We start from the raw sequence: 17,589 nt of genomic DNA, 5'->3' as shown, positions 1-17,589 counted from the left end.
TTTTTTTTTGAGACGGAGTCTCCCTCTGTCACCAGGCTGGAGTGCAGTGGTACGATCTCGGCTCACGGCAACCTCCGCCTCCCGTGTTCAAGCTTGATTCTCCTGCCTCAGCCTCCCGAGTAGCTGGGACTACAGGCGCATGCCACCACACCCAACTAATTTTTGTATTTAATTTTTGTATTTTTAGTAGAGATGGGGTTTCACCTTGTTGGCTAGAATGGTCTCCATCTCTTGACTTCTTAATCTGCCCCCCTTGGCCTCCTAAAGTGCTGGGATCACAGGCATGAGCCACCGCGCCCAGCCTCAAATGTCTTTCTGTGGGTGAATGGCTAAACTAACTGTGGTGTATTCATACAAAAGAATGAAGTGCTGATACATGCAACAACATCAATCAATCTCAAATTTATTTTTGGAAGTGAAAGAAGCCACACTTGAAAAACTACATACTGTAGAATTCCATTTATATAAAAAAAAATATAGGGACATAGGCAAAAATACAGTGACAGAGTACAGATCAGTGTTTGCCAGAGATTAGGGGTAGAGGTAGGGAATAACATCAAAGGGGAAGCACTGGGCAAGATTTTGAAGTGATGGAACTGTCTCATACTGTGGTGGGAGTTATGCGACCCTATGCATTTGTCAAAACCCACAGAACTGTACACCAAAAAGAGTGAGTTTTTCTGTATGTACGTTTAAAATAAAAATTTAAAGGATAATACAAAAATGTAAACGAGAGAGAGGAAGGGAATGTGACATCAAAGAAGGAAGAAGGCTTCCTAGGAATTAAAGTCCAATCCCAGTTCAGTACTGAGCACAAAAGGTTATAGGGCTGTTAAATTATAAAGGCATCATAAAGATGCCTCACAGGCTATACAAAATAAATGACTCTTTAGTGGGTTCAGAGTTTAAAGGGGCACATATAAACAAGCAGAGGGCCGCCTGCCCAAGGATGCACACACACGGCATGGCACGGGTCTGTTAGCCTAGGGTTGGAAAAGCTAAAGCCCCATGTGAGTTGACTCAGTTCCCACATCCTAAGGGGGAGAAAAAAAGCTTTGAAAAAAAAAAAAAGAATTAGATGAGACACCAAAGGAACAAAGAAAGTCTAGAGCCTCTTTCTGAGTGCAATTGGAGAATGAAGACAGATGACAGTGAGAAATCTTTTCTTCAGTAAACACTACTCTTGGGGCTTCCAGCATTACTTTTGAGCCTGTGGCAGTGACACATGGCTGCCATCTGGAGACACCATCTCCAAATTACAGAAAGTCTTTTAAGCACTACAGTTGCAGAGCTGTTGATTATAAGGCCACAACACATATCACAAAGACCTTATTTGGCAGGCTGGGACCTCATCAATCACTCCCATTCTATATCGCTCCCATAGTCTGTCAAGGAAAATACACATCAGATTGGAATCAGTAGAATAAGTAAGAATGGTAAAGGGAAATATAAAGGTCGGGCTAAATGCTGAGACAGTAGGAGAGGCCCCAACTATTGTAAATAAGTTCAAATTTTCTGACCCAGAAAAAATCCTGGCACAAAGACAAAAACATTGAAAGGCTGGAGAAGAGCAAACACAATCTCAGTTTTCAAATAAGGAAGAAGTCTCTGGGAACTATAGCCTAGTGACACTGACAGCACTGATAGCATAGTGTTCTAGAATATTTAAACATAAGGCATGTGGCAGTTACCCAGAGAAATAGTGATCTCCAGGAACCCTCTGGAACAAGTAATTCCAGATTGACCTAATTTCCTGTTTGGGTAGGGTCACCAGACTGGTAGAGCAGGGGAAATGGTGGTTATACTATGTGGAAGTAAGTGAGGCATGTGACAATGCTTTTCATGTCATTGATGTGGATGAGATGCAACACAGGAGAGGTGACAATATGGTTAAAAATTCATAAGTGGCTGAGCAACTGTACCCAAAGAATGCCCATGGGAAACTGAAACGAGGATGTGGTTAAAAGAAATCAAGAAGGCAATTCCATTTACAATAGCTACAAAGAAATCTAGAAATAACCAAAGAAGTGAAAACCTATACACTGAAAATTATAAAACATTGATGAAAGAAAGAGGACACAAAAATAGATATCCCGTGTTCATGGATCAGAAGAATTAATATTGTTAAAATGACCATATTGCTCAAAGCAATCTACAGATTCAATGCATTTTCTATCAAAATACCAACATCATTTTTCACAGAAATATAAAAAGCAATCCTAAAATTCATATGGAACTAAAAAAGAGCCAGAATAGCCAAAGTAATCCCAAGCAAAAAGAATAAAGCTAGAGGCATCACATTACCTCACTTCAAAATATATTGTAAGGCTATAGTAACCAAAACAACATGGTATTAGTATAAAAATAGATATATAGATCCATGGAACAGAATAGTAAACCCAGAAATAAATTCATATATTTATAGCCAACTGATCTTTGACAAGGCCATCAAGAACATACACTGGGGAAAGGACACTCTCTTCAATAAATGGTGCTGAGAAAACTAGATAACCTTATACAGAATAACGAAATTGGACCCCCATCTCTCATATCCAAAAATTTACTCAAGATGGAGTAAAAACTTAAATGTAAGACCCAGTAGTATAAAATTACTAGAAGAAAACATAGGGAAAACTCCTCAGGATATTGGTCTAGGCAACAATTTTATGGTTAAGACCTCAAAAGCACAGGAAACAAAAACAAAAATAGACCAGGAGGACTATATTAAACTAAAAAGCTCCTGCACAGCAAAACAACAACAAACAACCGAGTGAAGAGACAACATCTTGAATGGGAGAAAATATTTGCAAACTACTTATCCATCAGGGGACTAATAATGTCCAGTACATACAAGGAACTTGAACAACTCAACAGTAGAAAAACAAATAATTCCATTAAAATATTGGGCAAAGGGGCCAGGCTCAGTGGCTCATGCCTGTAATCCCAGCACTTTGGGAGGCCTAGGTGGGTGGATTACGAGGTCAGGAGACTCCGTCTCCAAAACAAAAACTAAAACAAAAACAAAATATTGGGCAAAGGACACGAACAGATATTTCTCAAAAGAGGACACACAAATGGCCAACAGATATATGAAAATATGCTCAACATCACTAATCATCAGGGAAATGATGAGATATCCTCTCACCCCAGTTAAAATGGCTATTATTAAAAACGCCAGGCACAGTGGTTCATGCCTGTAATCCCAGGACTTTGGGAGGCCTCCACAGGCGGATCATTTGAGGTCAGGAGTTTGAGACCAGCCTGGCCAACATGGTGAAATCCCTTCTCTACTAAAAATCCAAAAATTAGCCGGGCATGGTGGTGGGTGCCTGTAATCCCAGCAACTTGGGAGGCTGAGGCAGAAGAATTGCTTGAACCCAGGAGGTGGAGGTTGCAGTGAGCCGAGATCATGCCATGCCATTGCATTCCAACCTGGGGGACAGAGTGAGACTCTGTCTCAAAAAAAAAAAAAAACAAAAACATAAATAACAGATGCTGGCCAGGATGCAGAGAAAAGGGAACCATACATTGTTGATGAGAATGTAAATTAATATAACCACTGTGGAAAACAGTATGGAAATTTCTTAAAAAATGAAAACTAGCCAGGCGTGGTGGCTCACACCTGTAATCCCAGCACTTTGGAAGGTCAAGACAGGTGAATCACCTGAGGTCAGGAGTTCGAGACCAGCCTGGCCAACATGGTGAAGCCCCGTCTCTATTAAAAATACAAAAATTAGCTGGGCGTGGTGGTGGGTGCCTGTAATCCCAGCTACTGGGGAGGCTGAGGCAGGAGAATTGCTTGAACCCAGGAGGCAGAGGTTGCAGTGAGCCGAGATGGCGCCACTGCACTCCAGCCTGGGCAACAAGAATGAGGCTCCATCTCGAAGGAAGGGAGGAAGGAAGGAAGGAAGGAAGGAAGGAGAAGGAAGGAGAAGGAAGGAAGGAAGGAAAGGAAGGAAGCGAGGGAGGGAACTAGCACTACCATATGATTCAGCAGTCCCACTACTGTGTACCTATTTAAAGGAAAAGAAATCAATATATCAAAGGGATCTGCATTCATGTGTTTATCACAGCACTATTCACAATAGCAAAGATATGGAATCAACCTAAGTATTCATCAGTGGACTAATGGATAAATAAAATGTGGTACATATACATAATAGAATAGTATTTGGCCATAATAAAGAATGAAATCCTGTCATTTGCAGCAACATGGATATAACTGGAAGACATTATGTTAAGCAAAATAAGCCAGGCACAGAAAGACAAATACTGTATGTTCTCACTTAATTGTGGGTGCTAAAAAGTTAATCTCATGAACATAGAGAATAGAATGATAGATACCAGAGACTGGGAGGGGTAAGTGGGTGGCAGCGGGGATGAAGAGAGGTTTGTTATGGATACAAATCTATAGTTAGAGGAAATAAATTCTAATGTTTGATAGCAGAATAGGGTGACTATACTTAGCAACAATGTTTTGTATATTTCAAAGTAAGTAGAAGAGAGGACTTGACACCAACGCATAAAAATAATAAATACTGAAGGTGATGGATACCGCAAATACCCTGACTTGATTACTCCACAGTCTATGCGTGTGACACTCAACATGTGCCCCATAAATATGTAAAGTATTATGTACCAATATAAGAAAAAAGAATGTGGTTAAATACTGTATGGCTGGCTGGGTGTGGTGGCTCACCCCTGTAATCCCAGCACTTTGGGAGGCCGAGGCAGGCCAATCACCTGAGGTCAGGAGTTTGAGACCACCCTGTCCAACATGGTAAAACCCTGTCTACTAAAAATACAAAATTAGCCAGGTGTGGTGGTGCGCGCCTGTAATCCCAGCTACTTGGGAGGCGGAGGCAGGAGAATTGCTTGAACCTGGGAGGCAGAGGTTGACGTGAGCCAAGATTGCGCCATCGCACTCCAGCCTGGGCAACAAGAGCGAAACTTTGTCTTAAAAAAAAAAACAGGTTCAAGCCATCTCCCCCGCCCCACCTAAAAAAACCCGAAAAATACTGTATGGCAAAATTGTCTGGTAGGAAATGTGTAAGTCTTTATTGTGTATCTCCTGTGTTCTAGGCACCATGCTACATGTTTTCCTTTTCACATATATCATCTCATACAGTTCTCCCAACGGCCCTGTAAGGTATGCAGGTGTTTATCCCTCTTTCGCAGATGAGGAAGTAAATTGCCCAGGATCCCTAAGCAAGTAAGGGGTAGAGCTGAAATTTGAACCCAAGCTTTGTCTGCTCCAAACCCCATGTCCTGTGTAATCGCAGTGTCTGCCATTGCAGATATAAAATAGGCTACTATTTTGAAGTAAACACTGACCTTGTTGAATAGATAATATATCCACATGACTCAAAACCTCAAAAGTATAAAAAGTTACAAAGTAAAATGTCTTCCCCCAACCCCTGCTCCCATGCCCACCCCGACTTAGTCCCCTCCCAAAGAACTACTTTTAATAGTTTCTTTGTGCCTATACAGCAAATGTTGGTATAGCTTCTTATTTTTCCTTCCTTTTTAATACATAAAGTAGCATATTATGCCCACTCTTCCCTCCATTGCTTGTTTGGTAAACTTTACAGTGTATTTAGAGACCTTTCCATATCACTATATAGCAAGCGTGCAATTTATTTAAATGAAATAACATTTATAAAATACATAGCACAGTGACTGGCACATAATAGGTGTTTGTCCAGAGTCCAAGAGCTGGAAGGGGGAGAAGCAGAGGTTTGAACTCAGGCCCATTGTCTCTGCTTTCTGTAGCTATTCATCTATCTCTTTTTAGGGTGTATGCAGAAAATAAAGTACTGACAAGAGTTTTGAAAGGGACTTCTCTGTTGTCTTCTATTATCTTCAGATAACCCAGGCAGTGTGACTTGCTTGCTCAGGGATGAGGCAAGCTGCAAGGAAAGCAGCAGCCCTGCTGACTCCAAGCTAGGAGTTGGGATAAGGGAATGATAGAAAGTGCAAGATGAGTGAAAATGACAGCAAATGACACGCCAATTTGCTCTAAAATAATGATTTGGTTGTTCTTTTCTTTCTGGTCTTCTTTTTTAGAACAATGAGTTATATTTTTGATGAAAGAGATGGATTAAGCATGGCTTTAGAGTCAGACAGATCTGAGTTTAAATTCTCTGTGACTCTCTGAATCTAAAACTTCCCTGAGCTTAGTTTCCTGGTTGGTAAAATGGGGGATGATAAACCTTTCCATAGGGCTGTTGTGAGAACCAAATGAAATTTCATGTGTAAAATATTCAACCTGGTGAATGATTTTCCCTAAGTCAGTGTCTGGGTTTGAGCCAGTGTCCCATCTTTCCTAAAGCAGCAACACGCTGTGGTTCCCAGCATTCGTTTTGAGCATTGACTGAGACACACGACTGCCATCTGGAGACACCATCTCCAAATTACGGAAAGTTACGTAGCAGTACAGTTGCAGACCTATTGATTATAAGGTCACAAAGACTTTACCTGGGAGGCTGGGGCCTCGGGTTGTACTTTTCCTGGCCACTCTCTCCCCCTCATCATTGCTAACTTCACTCAATTCATTTTATGCCCTGAGACTAAGTCCTAAAAAGAGCTATGAGACACTAGACCTCCAAACCAAAGGCCCTTATGCAGCTTATATTTCTCTAAAGGGCTTTCTGCTCATTTAAGAAAAACCAGTGAAGAAAGTTAATGTTAATAATAGGACTGCAGACTCCATGAAAGTACCTTCTGCATCTGTTGCTTTTTACTAGCCACCTCTCCAAACTATAGTCTCCCATAATCTGGCTTCTGCTCCCAGGATGCTAGTGGTCAGCATCTACTTTTTACCGTGGCTCTGTGAGAGTAACACACATGATTCCTTAAATACAGTTAAATACAGTTAAATACACAAATACAGTTAAAAACAGTTAAATACAGAAATACAGTTAAATACAGAAATACAGTTAAAAACAGTTAAATACAGTTAAAAACAGTTAAATACACAAATACAGTTAAATACAGTCAAATACAGAAATACAGTTAAATACAGTTAAATACAGAACTATTTTCTTGAGGGTAATAAAAAGCAAACCAAAGAGGCAGTGCATAATGAAGGCCAAATGAGTGTGTCTAGACAGTAAACGTTTATTTCAGAAGAGGTACCTAATAAATACTCAATAAATATTCGATGAAAGAATAAATGGGCGAGGGAAAGCTCAGTGTGGGCTAAAGCAGTTGGGAACACAGTACTGAACACAGCCTGACCGAAGCACAGATTTCATGTGGGGAGAACAGGCAGGAAGTTGTCAGTCTGGGAAGCTAGACCAAGGCCAGATTCTGATTTAAAATGGTCATTGTGGGCCACTAGGTTTGGGGGAGGGGGAAACATGAGTCAGATAATCCAGTTAGAGGCAATTGTATTATCCGTGTGTGAGGTCAAAGTTTTAATCCCATGGATTAATAAAGAAATGACAGGCCTTGGTGACCGACTGGCAGGAAGTGATGAGGAAAAGGGGGCTGTTGAAGGTGACAGGACCTATTAGAGGTGACATTGAGGTATTCTGAAGTCCGAGTAACTAAGAGAATGATGGTAGTGTTATCAGAAGTAGGAAGGTCAGTAGGTAGAACCTTTTTCAGGAGAGAGGAAATATTTTTGTTTCAGATATCTCCAAATGGAAGTGTGTAGCAGCAGTTGGAGATGTAGTCCACCAGCTCAGGAGACAGGTCAGGGTTGACCCAAGTTCAGATCCCAGTCTCATTCTCTCTATTGTCACCACCAGAGAGTCCACCTCCTTTCCCACTTTCAGCTCTGACCAGAATTGTGAAATGCCATGGAGCCCAAGGAAGGCGGATTAAGAAGAAAGGAAGGTGCTCACTGCTGCTGGAGAGACTGAGAGACAAGCTCAAGAAAGGGTCATGGGAATTGGTTCTCTCATGGGAGAGAACTTTTTTCTTCAAGAGATGTCATTTCAGGTTGTAGATTTGTGAGTGGGCGAGAAACAGACTGTAGAGAGTTTAGGAGTTAGTGGGTGCTGAGGGAGAGATGCAGTAGGTATGGACCATTTGGCAGTGAGAAGAACATGAGTAGAAGGTAGCTACAAAGGAGCTCAGAGGAGCTCAAAGCTCTGATAATTTCTCAGTTGAAATTATTTTTCTTAAAGGTCACCATTTACTTCCTTCTTGCCAAATAAAATCTTTCCTTTACCCTCAACTTGATTTCTTTACAATATTTGACACAATTTATCTCTTACCCCTTCCTTTCCTTAAAACTCTCTTCTCCTGTGGCTTCTGTAATATGACAGGTACTGCCCAGATATCTTCCTACATGACTGACCACTAATTCTCTTTTTTTCCCCTTGCTGGTTCCTCTTCTCCTACTCATGTCTACAGATGTCTTCTAAAGCTCTGACCCTGGCCTTCTGCTCCCTCAGACAACCCATCTATCTAAGCTGATGACTCACACAACTTCATCCTTCCGCCGCCTGTAGGGCGTCTTTACCAAACCAGTTTTCTTTTTTGACATTGTCTTTCTTAGAGGGGTCTTACAATTCTTCCAGGTGTACAGACTGAGTGCTTTCAGACATCAGTTTGTTTCTTAGCCTCTTGGTACATCAAGTCTGTACTAAGTCTTGTCATCTCTTTCTTTGAAACATTTATGGGGTTCATCTGTACCCTCCATTTCTTTGCCAGCACCATCAGTCATCTCTAGCCAACATTACTGTAGCTGGTTCCTGGAGAGTCTCCCTGACTCAGACTTAACCACTGAACCCCTATTTCTGCATAGAATAATCAGGTTAATGTTCCAAAATGACAATTTACTGTGTCATGCCTCTGTGCAAAAACATGTGATGGGCTCCCTATAGATCCTAGTACAACAGCTAAACTCTTCTGCATGGCTTGCAAAGCAAAGAAACAAAGAATCAGAAATAGAAGGGATATTAGATACCACCTGGCCTAACTTCCCTTTTAATGCAGGAATTACTCACTATGCAGCATTCATCACAGATAAGTTTCCTGCTTCTCATTAGTATTGTCCCTAGCTCATGGAGTCTTTCCTAATTTGGTCGCACTCTTTATATTTAACTTTTTTTTTTTTTTTTTGTCACCTGGGGTGAGACGTGGTGCCACTCACTCTCGTCTCGCTGCAACCTTCACCTCCGGTTCAAGGCGAGTAGCTGGGATTATAGGCACGTGCCACCATGCCTGGCTAATTTTTTGTAGTTTTGTTAGAGATGAGGTTTCACCATATTCGCCAGGCTGGTCTCGAACTCCTGACCTCAAGTGATCCGCCTATCTTGGCCTCCCAAAGTGTTGGGTTTACAGGCATGAGCCACTGCACTTGGCCTATATTTAACTTTCTTTGATACTACTCCCTCCACATTCCATCTCCTCCAATCAGGCTGGTTTCTTCTTAGCTCCCTCCTCTACCAGGTTTGTTCTTACTTCCATATTTTTAGCCATCTGCTTTGCTGAATGCTCTCCCCTCCCCTTTCTAGTTCTTAAAATCCCACCTATCATTCTAAGCTTAGCCTAAATGTCATCTTTCATGACCCTTTTCCTGACTTCTTTTTCTTAAAACCTATTGCATTTACTGCTATGACATAGCTTCACACTTACTTGCCCTACATGTACTAATTTTATACCCCCTCATCACCCCCAACAGAATATAAGGTACATGATGGGGACAAAACCCTATCTGAGACCTTGTATTACCCACAGGCTTACCTTGCATAGGATTAGGCATTGAGTAACTAGTCAATACTTAATGATTAATAATACATGGAGAACCTTCAGGCTGGAGAGGTGAGGTCACACGGTAAGTCAGTAACCAAGTTCATGATGAGAAATCACAGCCCCTGATTCCCTGTGCTACAGTTTTGGCACATGTGAGCCAAGCCTGATGGGGATGCTTCAGGGAAAGGCCTAGGTCTGAGGCCAGAAAAGAGCTTTTCTGGGCTTGAGAAGCAGGGTAGATTACCTCGGTAGTCCAGGGCAGGAGCCTGTGGGACCTCCTCTGCATACACTTCATTGTAGCTTTCATCCGGATAGTAGCCAGAACCTAGAACAAGGAAGACAATATTAAGATGATGTCTTGATTTCTCACTCAAGTCCTTCCCAACCTTCCCCCTCTCATCCAACTTTGTCATTTCCTTAGGACATGGCATTCCATGGGTGGGGAGCCAGGTGGATATTTAGTGGGGGAAATCCTGCATTGTAAGGCAGCAGAACTATTGTGGGTGAATCTCAGCACCTCAGTTGCATAGAGGGCAGGCTCATGGTTGTGGTGGCCAGTTACTGCGAGCACTAGAAGACTCCATCTAAAAGAAAAAAATTGAACCTGACCATACATCAATCCTGTCAATCTGGACTATAAATGACCCATTTCCTTGAAGCAACACATGAGTCTTGGTAAGACACTGGGGACTAATCTCTGAGAATGGACTGTGGTCCCAGATAGGAGGAAAAAACAGAGCCTGTGTCTTTCCCCTAGTGACAGCCCTGCTCACAGTCCTCAAAGAGAAACAATTACTCAGGCTTCCACTAGCCCACAGGGCACGGGCCTTTTTGTCATCGGATTACCATTGCTGGGGGTGGCATGCCAAGGCTGAGAAGGATGACTTAAAAGGCAAGAGGAAATGAAAGCAGTTTTGTGAGCACTTTGCCCTGGTTTGGAGAACAGAGAAGGCAGAGTCCTTCGGATAAATTTCCTGTTTCTCTAATCAGAAGGAACTTTAACAGGGAGCTGCTGAGCTAGAGAACATTCCTAATCTATCTCCATCCAGTTAAGTGGCCCAGACCCTAGTGGAGGCAGGTCTGCGGCTGTCTGGGAGACTAAACAGTATGTTCCACCAGACGGCAGGAAATCAGTCATGAATACGAACTAATTGGAAAACAACTTGGTCCTTTCCGGAGTGAAGTTTCCGGAAGCCCTCCTTCCAGCCTCCCTGAGCCCTAATGCACGCACAAGAATAGGGTAGCCAGCTGTTTTGGAGTCAAGAGACAATTCCCTATTTCCAGGAGAGGGTGTGCTTCCAGGACAGGGCTGGGTTTTAGTGCTGGAGCCCTTTGGCCTGTGTAAACACTCAGGCCACAAGCTCACCTCCTCCTCTTGGGAAGAGGCACAGGGCCCCCTGCACTAAAGGGCGGAGCAGAGGGCTAGATGATGAAGCTCTTCCATTCCCCACAGGCCCAGACTAGGGGTGGGGGAGGTGAGGTATTGGGAAACCAGTCCAACTTGGTGAACAAGGGAATGAATCAATTGAAAGTTTGCCTTATGAAATCATGTCCTCGTTGGTTTGCCCTCATTCCAGAGGAAAGAGTTCATTTTTTCTTTTTCCCTTTTTTCTGTTTTCCCATTTCAGTTCTTCTTCTGGCTTCCGTTGATTTCTTCTCAGGCCTCATCTCCCCTGCTCTCTTTTTTCCCATAGTGGGAGGTTTCTTTGGTGGGTGCGGGGGAGTAGGGGGGTCGTGGAATTTTTGTCAGCTGTTTCAGTTCGGTATTAGCCTCAAAGCCTTATAGGTCCTGTAAACAGGAGGCCAGATGTGTGTGATTCCCTAAAGTATTAGGTCTCCCTGCTCTGGTTACAGAGCCAGCTTTTGAAGAAATGCTCAGCAGGGAGCAAAGGACTGTTTAACAGAAGAGAGAACAGGAGTGTCAGATCCCTGTGGCTTGATAACAGTAACAACAGCAAGAACAACTACGACAATGACTGCTAACATCTCTCAGCTCATATGCTGTGTTAAGCACATTACATATGTTAGCTCATTATGTCACCATAACATGTCAGCAGGGTAGGTACTACTAATGTGCTCCAATATAAAGCCGAAGAAACAGGCTTGAGGAACCAAGGGAGTTGTCCAAGGTCTCCCAGCTAGTAAGCAGCAGAGTGGGCGTTCCAGCCCAGGTCTGCTTGACCCCCTAGATACCAAACTCAGACACTCCAGTGAAGATGGTGATTAGGGGAGAGCTTTTGACAATGTCCAACTGGGGTAAAAGTCCAAAATCTCTTTTGCAATCCAGCTTTTTTACTGTGTGTGTGGGATCGAAGGCCACCAAGCATTTTACATCATTCCAGAATTACAGGGGATGTAGGAAAACTGTGGAGAAGACTCAATAAGATAATTACAGTCTCCATCAGGGTGTGGAAGTAGCTGGACCAGTGCCAACTATGCTTTGTGTGGAGAAAGGGTTCAGACCACCTTGCCACTTTAAACCTTTCCATTTTCCCATTTCCCCTCTTTGCCTATCTTTGAGTATTTTTTTCTTTTTTGCAAATGGTGGAATACTAAGATGGGTATAAGAATGAAATTAAAGGGGAACATTCCCTACATTATTCTGTCTGCTTGTCCCTCTTCAGCCCTGGGGGAAGGACTTGGGGAGCATTCCTCAGTTCCTTTAGATCAATCAGTGCTTGGTTACTGTGTGGTCTGTTACTGGGTTCCTCCAACCTCCATAGTACAGTCAGGCCCTCTAAGCACTGCCCTTCACAAAAGTATAGTTACACATGTAATTGATAGTTAAAAGACTATTTTAAGATTCATATTAATCCTTGGCTTATGATGACAAATACAGTCTGACTCTCTGGGCTGCACAGATACGCCAGCACACACTTTTAACCCATTCTTTGCTTTATTTATATTCTTAACTTTTCCCAGCCATTGCTGATTATTCCTGGACCCTTTTTCTGATTAGCCCTGGATCCACATTTGGCTGCTATTCTGTGCCATGCCCATTTGAAGACAAGGCTGTAGAAGTAAACAAAACAGTCCTGGATGCATAAAGAAAGAGTGCTCAATAAATATTTGCTGAAGGAATGAATGAACAAATGTATGAAGGCAAGCCCAACGGCTGAGCTAGCAGTGTAGGGGAAATGTCTCTCATCATGTGGCCTCCTAAGGATAGAAGAGGGAAGAATGAGTGGAATTGCAGGGCTGGCAGAGGCCTCACCAATCTGAGCTCCTTAGGAGTGGTGACTCGTGATTCACGTGGAAGTGGGGTGTTCCACCTTTGCAAATAGCCCTTTGAGAACCTCAACTGAATCTAACTTTTAAAAAACTGCTCTGTGCTCACGCCTCCAACAGCTCAGGCTTCTGTTTTGGGAAAGGTAAAGACCTTTGCATGCCATGAGGTTTCATACAGGTGTTCAGAATTGGGCTTCGAGCCATCTAATCTCCACTCCTTTAGTCCTGTGATCTTTGGCTGGATTGTGGTCTCTGTAAATGAACTGAAGCTCGGGGAGGTTGAGGAGGACAGTTGCATATTTATCTCCTAGAGACTTGAGGCACCTTTAACCCCAAACAGGATATGCTCTGCCAAGGGTTTGACTTGAATTTTTTCATCTCAGTGTCAGTCCTTGTGCTTCACCCCCTACAAAGCCATGTTAAGCCAAAAAGGGGAAGAAGTTTGCATATTTGTTTGAAAGCTTGATGCAGCTGTTCCAGACAAACAGAGCTACTGCCAAAGGCCTCCATCAGGAGCTAAGGGCATGTGGAAAATTTTAGCTGCAGTGACTGTGGCTGTGATGGGAGCAGTTTGTTATTTACTCATCTCTGGATATTTTCCTAACCCCACTGGTTGGGCCTGTCTCCTTCCCCCACTCCTCCCCACGGGCCCCTGTGAGGGCAGACACTGCAGGCCACAGAATATTCTTAGCGCTTGGAATGCCAGCTGGGCCCCATATAAAACCTCTGTATGCCACTTCATTATCCTGCCCTCATCCCTTCCCCCTCCCCTTTCCCTCTTCTCACTGAGTTTGTTCTCTGGCTCTCCGGGTGAAGAGTGAAATATTCAGGAATCCAGAAATCTCCATCCCTTCTGAAGTAAAGAACAAATGAGGCCGGGCGCGGTGGCTCAAGCCTGTAATCCCAGCACTTTGGGAGGCCGAGGCGGGCGGATCACAAGGTCAGGAGATCGAGACCATCCTGGCTAACATAGTGAAACCCCGTCTCTACTAAAAATACAAAAAATTAGCCGGGCGTGTTGGCAGTGAGCCGAGATCGCGCCACTGAACTCCAGCCTGGGGGACAGAGAAAGACTCCGTGAACAATGAGAAGAAATGGAATTCTTTTTAAAGGATGTGATCTGTTTGCCATAAAATTTATCTCATTTTATAAATAAGGTCAGAGAGGGTGGGAAGAAGTTTGATGGATTCTCGTTTCACTTGAATAGATTGCCTGCCCCCCTTATTTTTTCCAAATGAGGTATGTGGTCTAAGTCCATTTTTGTGGTCTTGACGAGGGTATTTGACTCATAAAAGAATTAATATTAATAAAGATTTGACTCATAAAGGATTTCATATTAGAAAATGGTTTTCAGGAAGCTAAGTGCACAAGCAGATGAGACAATGGCCTCAAAGGTGATGTCCAACCTTCTCATGTTTGTACTAGTGTGGCCTATTTCAAATAGCTCTTGTTAGGCTGCCTTAAAAGCCTCCTTGGTAGTCTGTTGCCATGTTTAACCATCTTTATTGTCCATTAAAGGACAATACTTCTCTGTATAGAAAATAAGTGTCTCTTTTTGTAGTCTAACTCTTCCTCCTCCAAGTCTTGGTCTAGGACCTACCCTTCCTGGAAATAATAGACAACAGCTCCTAGAACTTACCTGCATACCATGTTGGTGTCACTGCCGGAGTTAGAAAGAACAGCAGAGAGAGAGCTCCTCTTTGAGTTAGTTGACTGGCCATCCTTGAAAGGGAGGATTATGGAGACAAGAAAAGATGTATATGGCCTGAAGTACCAGGGCAAAGGAAAGTGACTTTCAGAAGTCAGCCATCAATTAACTTCCAAAAGTGAGGGGAAGCAGAAATATGGGATCTGTGAGGAAGAAGAGAGATTTTATAATTAATGAATGCCTTTTATATTATCTCCCTCATAAGGATCTTTCATGTTATAGAATAACAAGACTCTGTTTGTTATTTACGGTCCCTTTTCCTCCCAGGAGGAGGAGGATGTAAAACAACCAATCTTCATCTGACTCTGGTGGGATCAGGTGCAAATGCTTCATGGTCCAAGTTATAGAGAGGGACATTGAAGTACTGAGACCAGGAAAAGGCCAACATGAAGTTACATAGAACCAGGAGGGAACCTGGTGACATAAAGGCTGCCATTAGGTTTCATTCCTTCAACTAACATTTCCTAGCCACTAGTCTGGGAAAACGTTAGCATATGTGGTATAAGAATTTGAACACTGAAGTTACACAGATCTGGATGTGAATCCAATTCTGTCACCTATTAGCTATGGGGTCTTGGACAAATTTTTTAACTTCTCTAAGCCTCGGTCTCCTCATCTATAAAATGGGAATAATAATACTGTCTACCTCATGAATTGATTATTGTCTGTCATATAGGGAAGTAATTTATATATTAGACAATATTATTACCAACTTTGTATTGCACAGAACTGAATGTTTCCCTTCTCTAGTCTCCCAGGCAGTAACTATACTCTGGCTCTGTTCTTAGCTTTGGGTTTTAAGGCTTGGTGGTTTGGTAGTGGCTTCTGGCTTTCAAGTCCAGCCTAACCTTCTAGTTTTACCTTGCTGAGCCAGCAGGAAGTCGGCGAGGTAGAGGAGGACCTGCTGAGGTACATGAGGAGAGGGTGAACAAGCTCCAATTGCCCTCTCACTTCCTGCCCTGTCTTCACCCTAATGGGACGAGAGTTTTGTGGTTCCCAGCGGGCAAATACTTTGTAAATGACAGTATTAAAACTTGCTGCCCATTGGTATAAATTGGCCACTGGGCATTTCAGCAAGCACCCATTCACTCACATGCTTTCAATGAAATGCCATGCTCAGGGGAGGAGTCAGTCCTAGAAATAGAGAAACAAAAATGTGGTAGATTCTGGCCAGAGTCCCTAAGGGACATGCGAAGCCCAAGAAAGGGAAAAATGTATTTTCTAATTCATTGCTACTTGGCTTCAGATTTTGTCTAGAAAGTGACAGGGAAGCAGGACAGAGAAAAAGTGAGAGTAAATGATGGAGGCAAGGAAAGTAGAAAGATGTGGGAAGGAAGGAAAGAAAATCTGACAGAGCTGAAGGAAAGAGATAGATAAACGCAGAAAGAGGCAACGAAAGGAGCAGAAAGAGGAGATTAAAGAGAGATCTAGGAAAATGAACATTAGATGACTAATCACTGACCCCTTTCCCACATCTAGCCTCCATCCAGTTCCTTTGTTCTGGAGCAGAGGCATTCCTTTTTCAGATCCCTGAACCTGTGACCTCGTACCTGCCCAGCTTCTCCCCAATCTCAGGCTTAATACTTGACTCACCAGAGTCAACCATCCCATCCCTCTGCTGTGGGCTGAGAAGTTGCTGGGAACATGTGTTTGCAGTCAGGTCACGGCACAAATGAAAAGCAGCATATGATCCAGCTTCATAAAAGAACTTCCCCCCGACCTCCACCCCCAGCCATGTTGCCCAAGTCCTAGGTCTCCTTGTCCCCTTCACAATTGTGAATTGGGGTAGTGGAGTGTGGAGGGATTAGTTGCAGATCTTACCTGTTTTATGGTATTTTGTGCCCTTTTTCTCTCTCCTCCTCTTTCTCCTTCCTCTCTGCTCCTCTCATCAATTGGAAAAAACCTTCTACTTTAACATTCCTAGAACGAGTGGCTCCTGGTCTGTCCCGGCCTCCGGGATTCTGTTAACACTGGCCAGATGTTACGACGTCCGCATCTGCCAAAAGTTTCCTTAAAGCTATATTATCCCCGAAGCTATAGTTATTCCTCTCTCAGAGAAGGGTTTTAGAAAGATGGGGGAGAAGGAGCACAGGGATTAGAGGAACTCAGTCCGTCTGTTGCAGAAGAGGGGAAAGTGTGAATGGCACTGGCTCCAAGCCTGTGAGTATAGTGATGACTAACACAGAGGCTGGCTTAAACAGCCTCCAGAGATGTGTTGCACTGAAGAACACTTCTTTTTATGACTCAGCATGACATAAGAATTGAATGAAAAGGAATTTCATAAACACTCACAAACACCAAAGAGAGGGGAAGACTGTAGCTGACTTTGACATTCCCTAAGATTTCTCCTGTAATTCCTTAGACTCCCAACTCTGAACTATCTTGCAATCTATATGGTATCACGTCAGATACGCTGTGAAACTCTCATGCCAGTGACCTAACTTCTCTGGACTTCAGTTTCTGTTAAGATTATATTGTTTACAAAGCCTGCTTCATTTCCAATCCACCTGTGACAAATATGTATTGAGTATCTACCATGTGCTTAACAGTGTAATAGCTATGTAAAGAAGATGTGGCTGGGCGCGGTGACTCACGCCTGTAATCCCAGTACTTTGGGAGGCCGAGGTGGGCAGATCACGAGGTCAGGAGTTCGAGATCGGCCTGGCCAACATGGTGAAACCCTGTCTCTACTAAATCCAAAAAAAATTAGTCGGGCATGGTGGTGTACGCCTGTAATCCTAGCTACCCAGGAGGCTGAAGCAGAAGAATTGCTTGAACCCGGGAGGCAGAGGTTGCAGTGAGCTGAGATCACGCCACTGCACTCCAGCCTGGGCGAGGGAGTGAGACTCTGTCTCAGAAGAAAGAAAAAAGAGAAGAAGACATGATCGTCATGGCCTTATTCATTCCATAAATTTATCAAGTATGTACTATGTCAGCAGTGGTGG

General features: G+C 43.2%; 1 protein-coding gene across 1 annotated transcript in view; it reads right to left on the bottom strand.

Moving 5' to 3' along the window:
* The window catches only part of SRPX2 (sushi repeat containing protein X-linked 2), a 25,446-nt gene extending 10,789 nt beyond the window's left edge, over positions 1-14,657 (bottom strand). The window contains exons 1-2 of the mRNA XM_032757264.2: positions 14,576-14,657; positions 9,953-10,033 (exon numbers count right to left, since the gene is read on the bottom strand). Of these exons, the coding sequence (XP_032613155.1) occupies positions 9,953-10,033; positions 14,576-14,657 (163 nt within the window). The remainder of the gene's footprint in view (positions 1-9,952; positions 10,034-14,575) is intronic.
* Positions 14,658-17,589: the final 2,932 nt, after the last annotated feature.

This window comes from Hylobates moloch, unplaced genomic scaffold (genome assembly GCF_009828535.3).
Source record: "Hylobates moloch isolate HMO894 unplaced genomic scaffold, HMol_V3 SCAFFOLD_7, whole genome shotgun sequence".
In the NCBI taxonomy this organism is placed as follows: domain Eukaryota; kingdom Metazoa; phylum Chordata; class Mammalia; order Primates; family Hylobatidae; genus Hylobates; species Hylobates moloch.
Note: the sequence above shows the minus strand (reverse complement) of the source record. Positions and strands in the feature narration are given on the sequence as shown.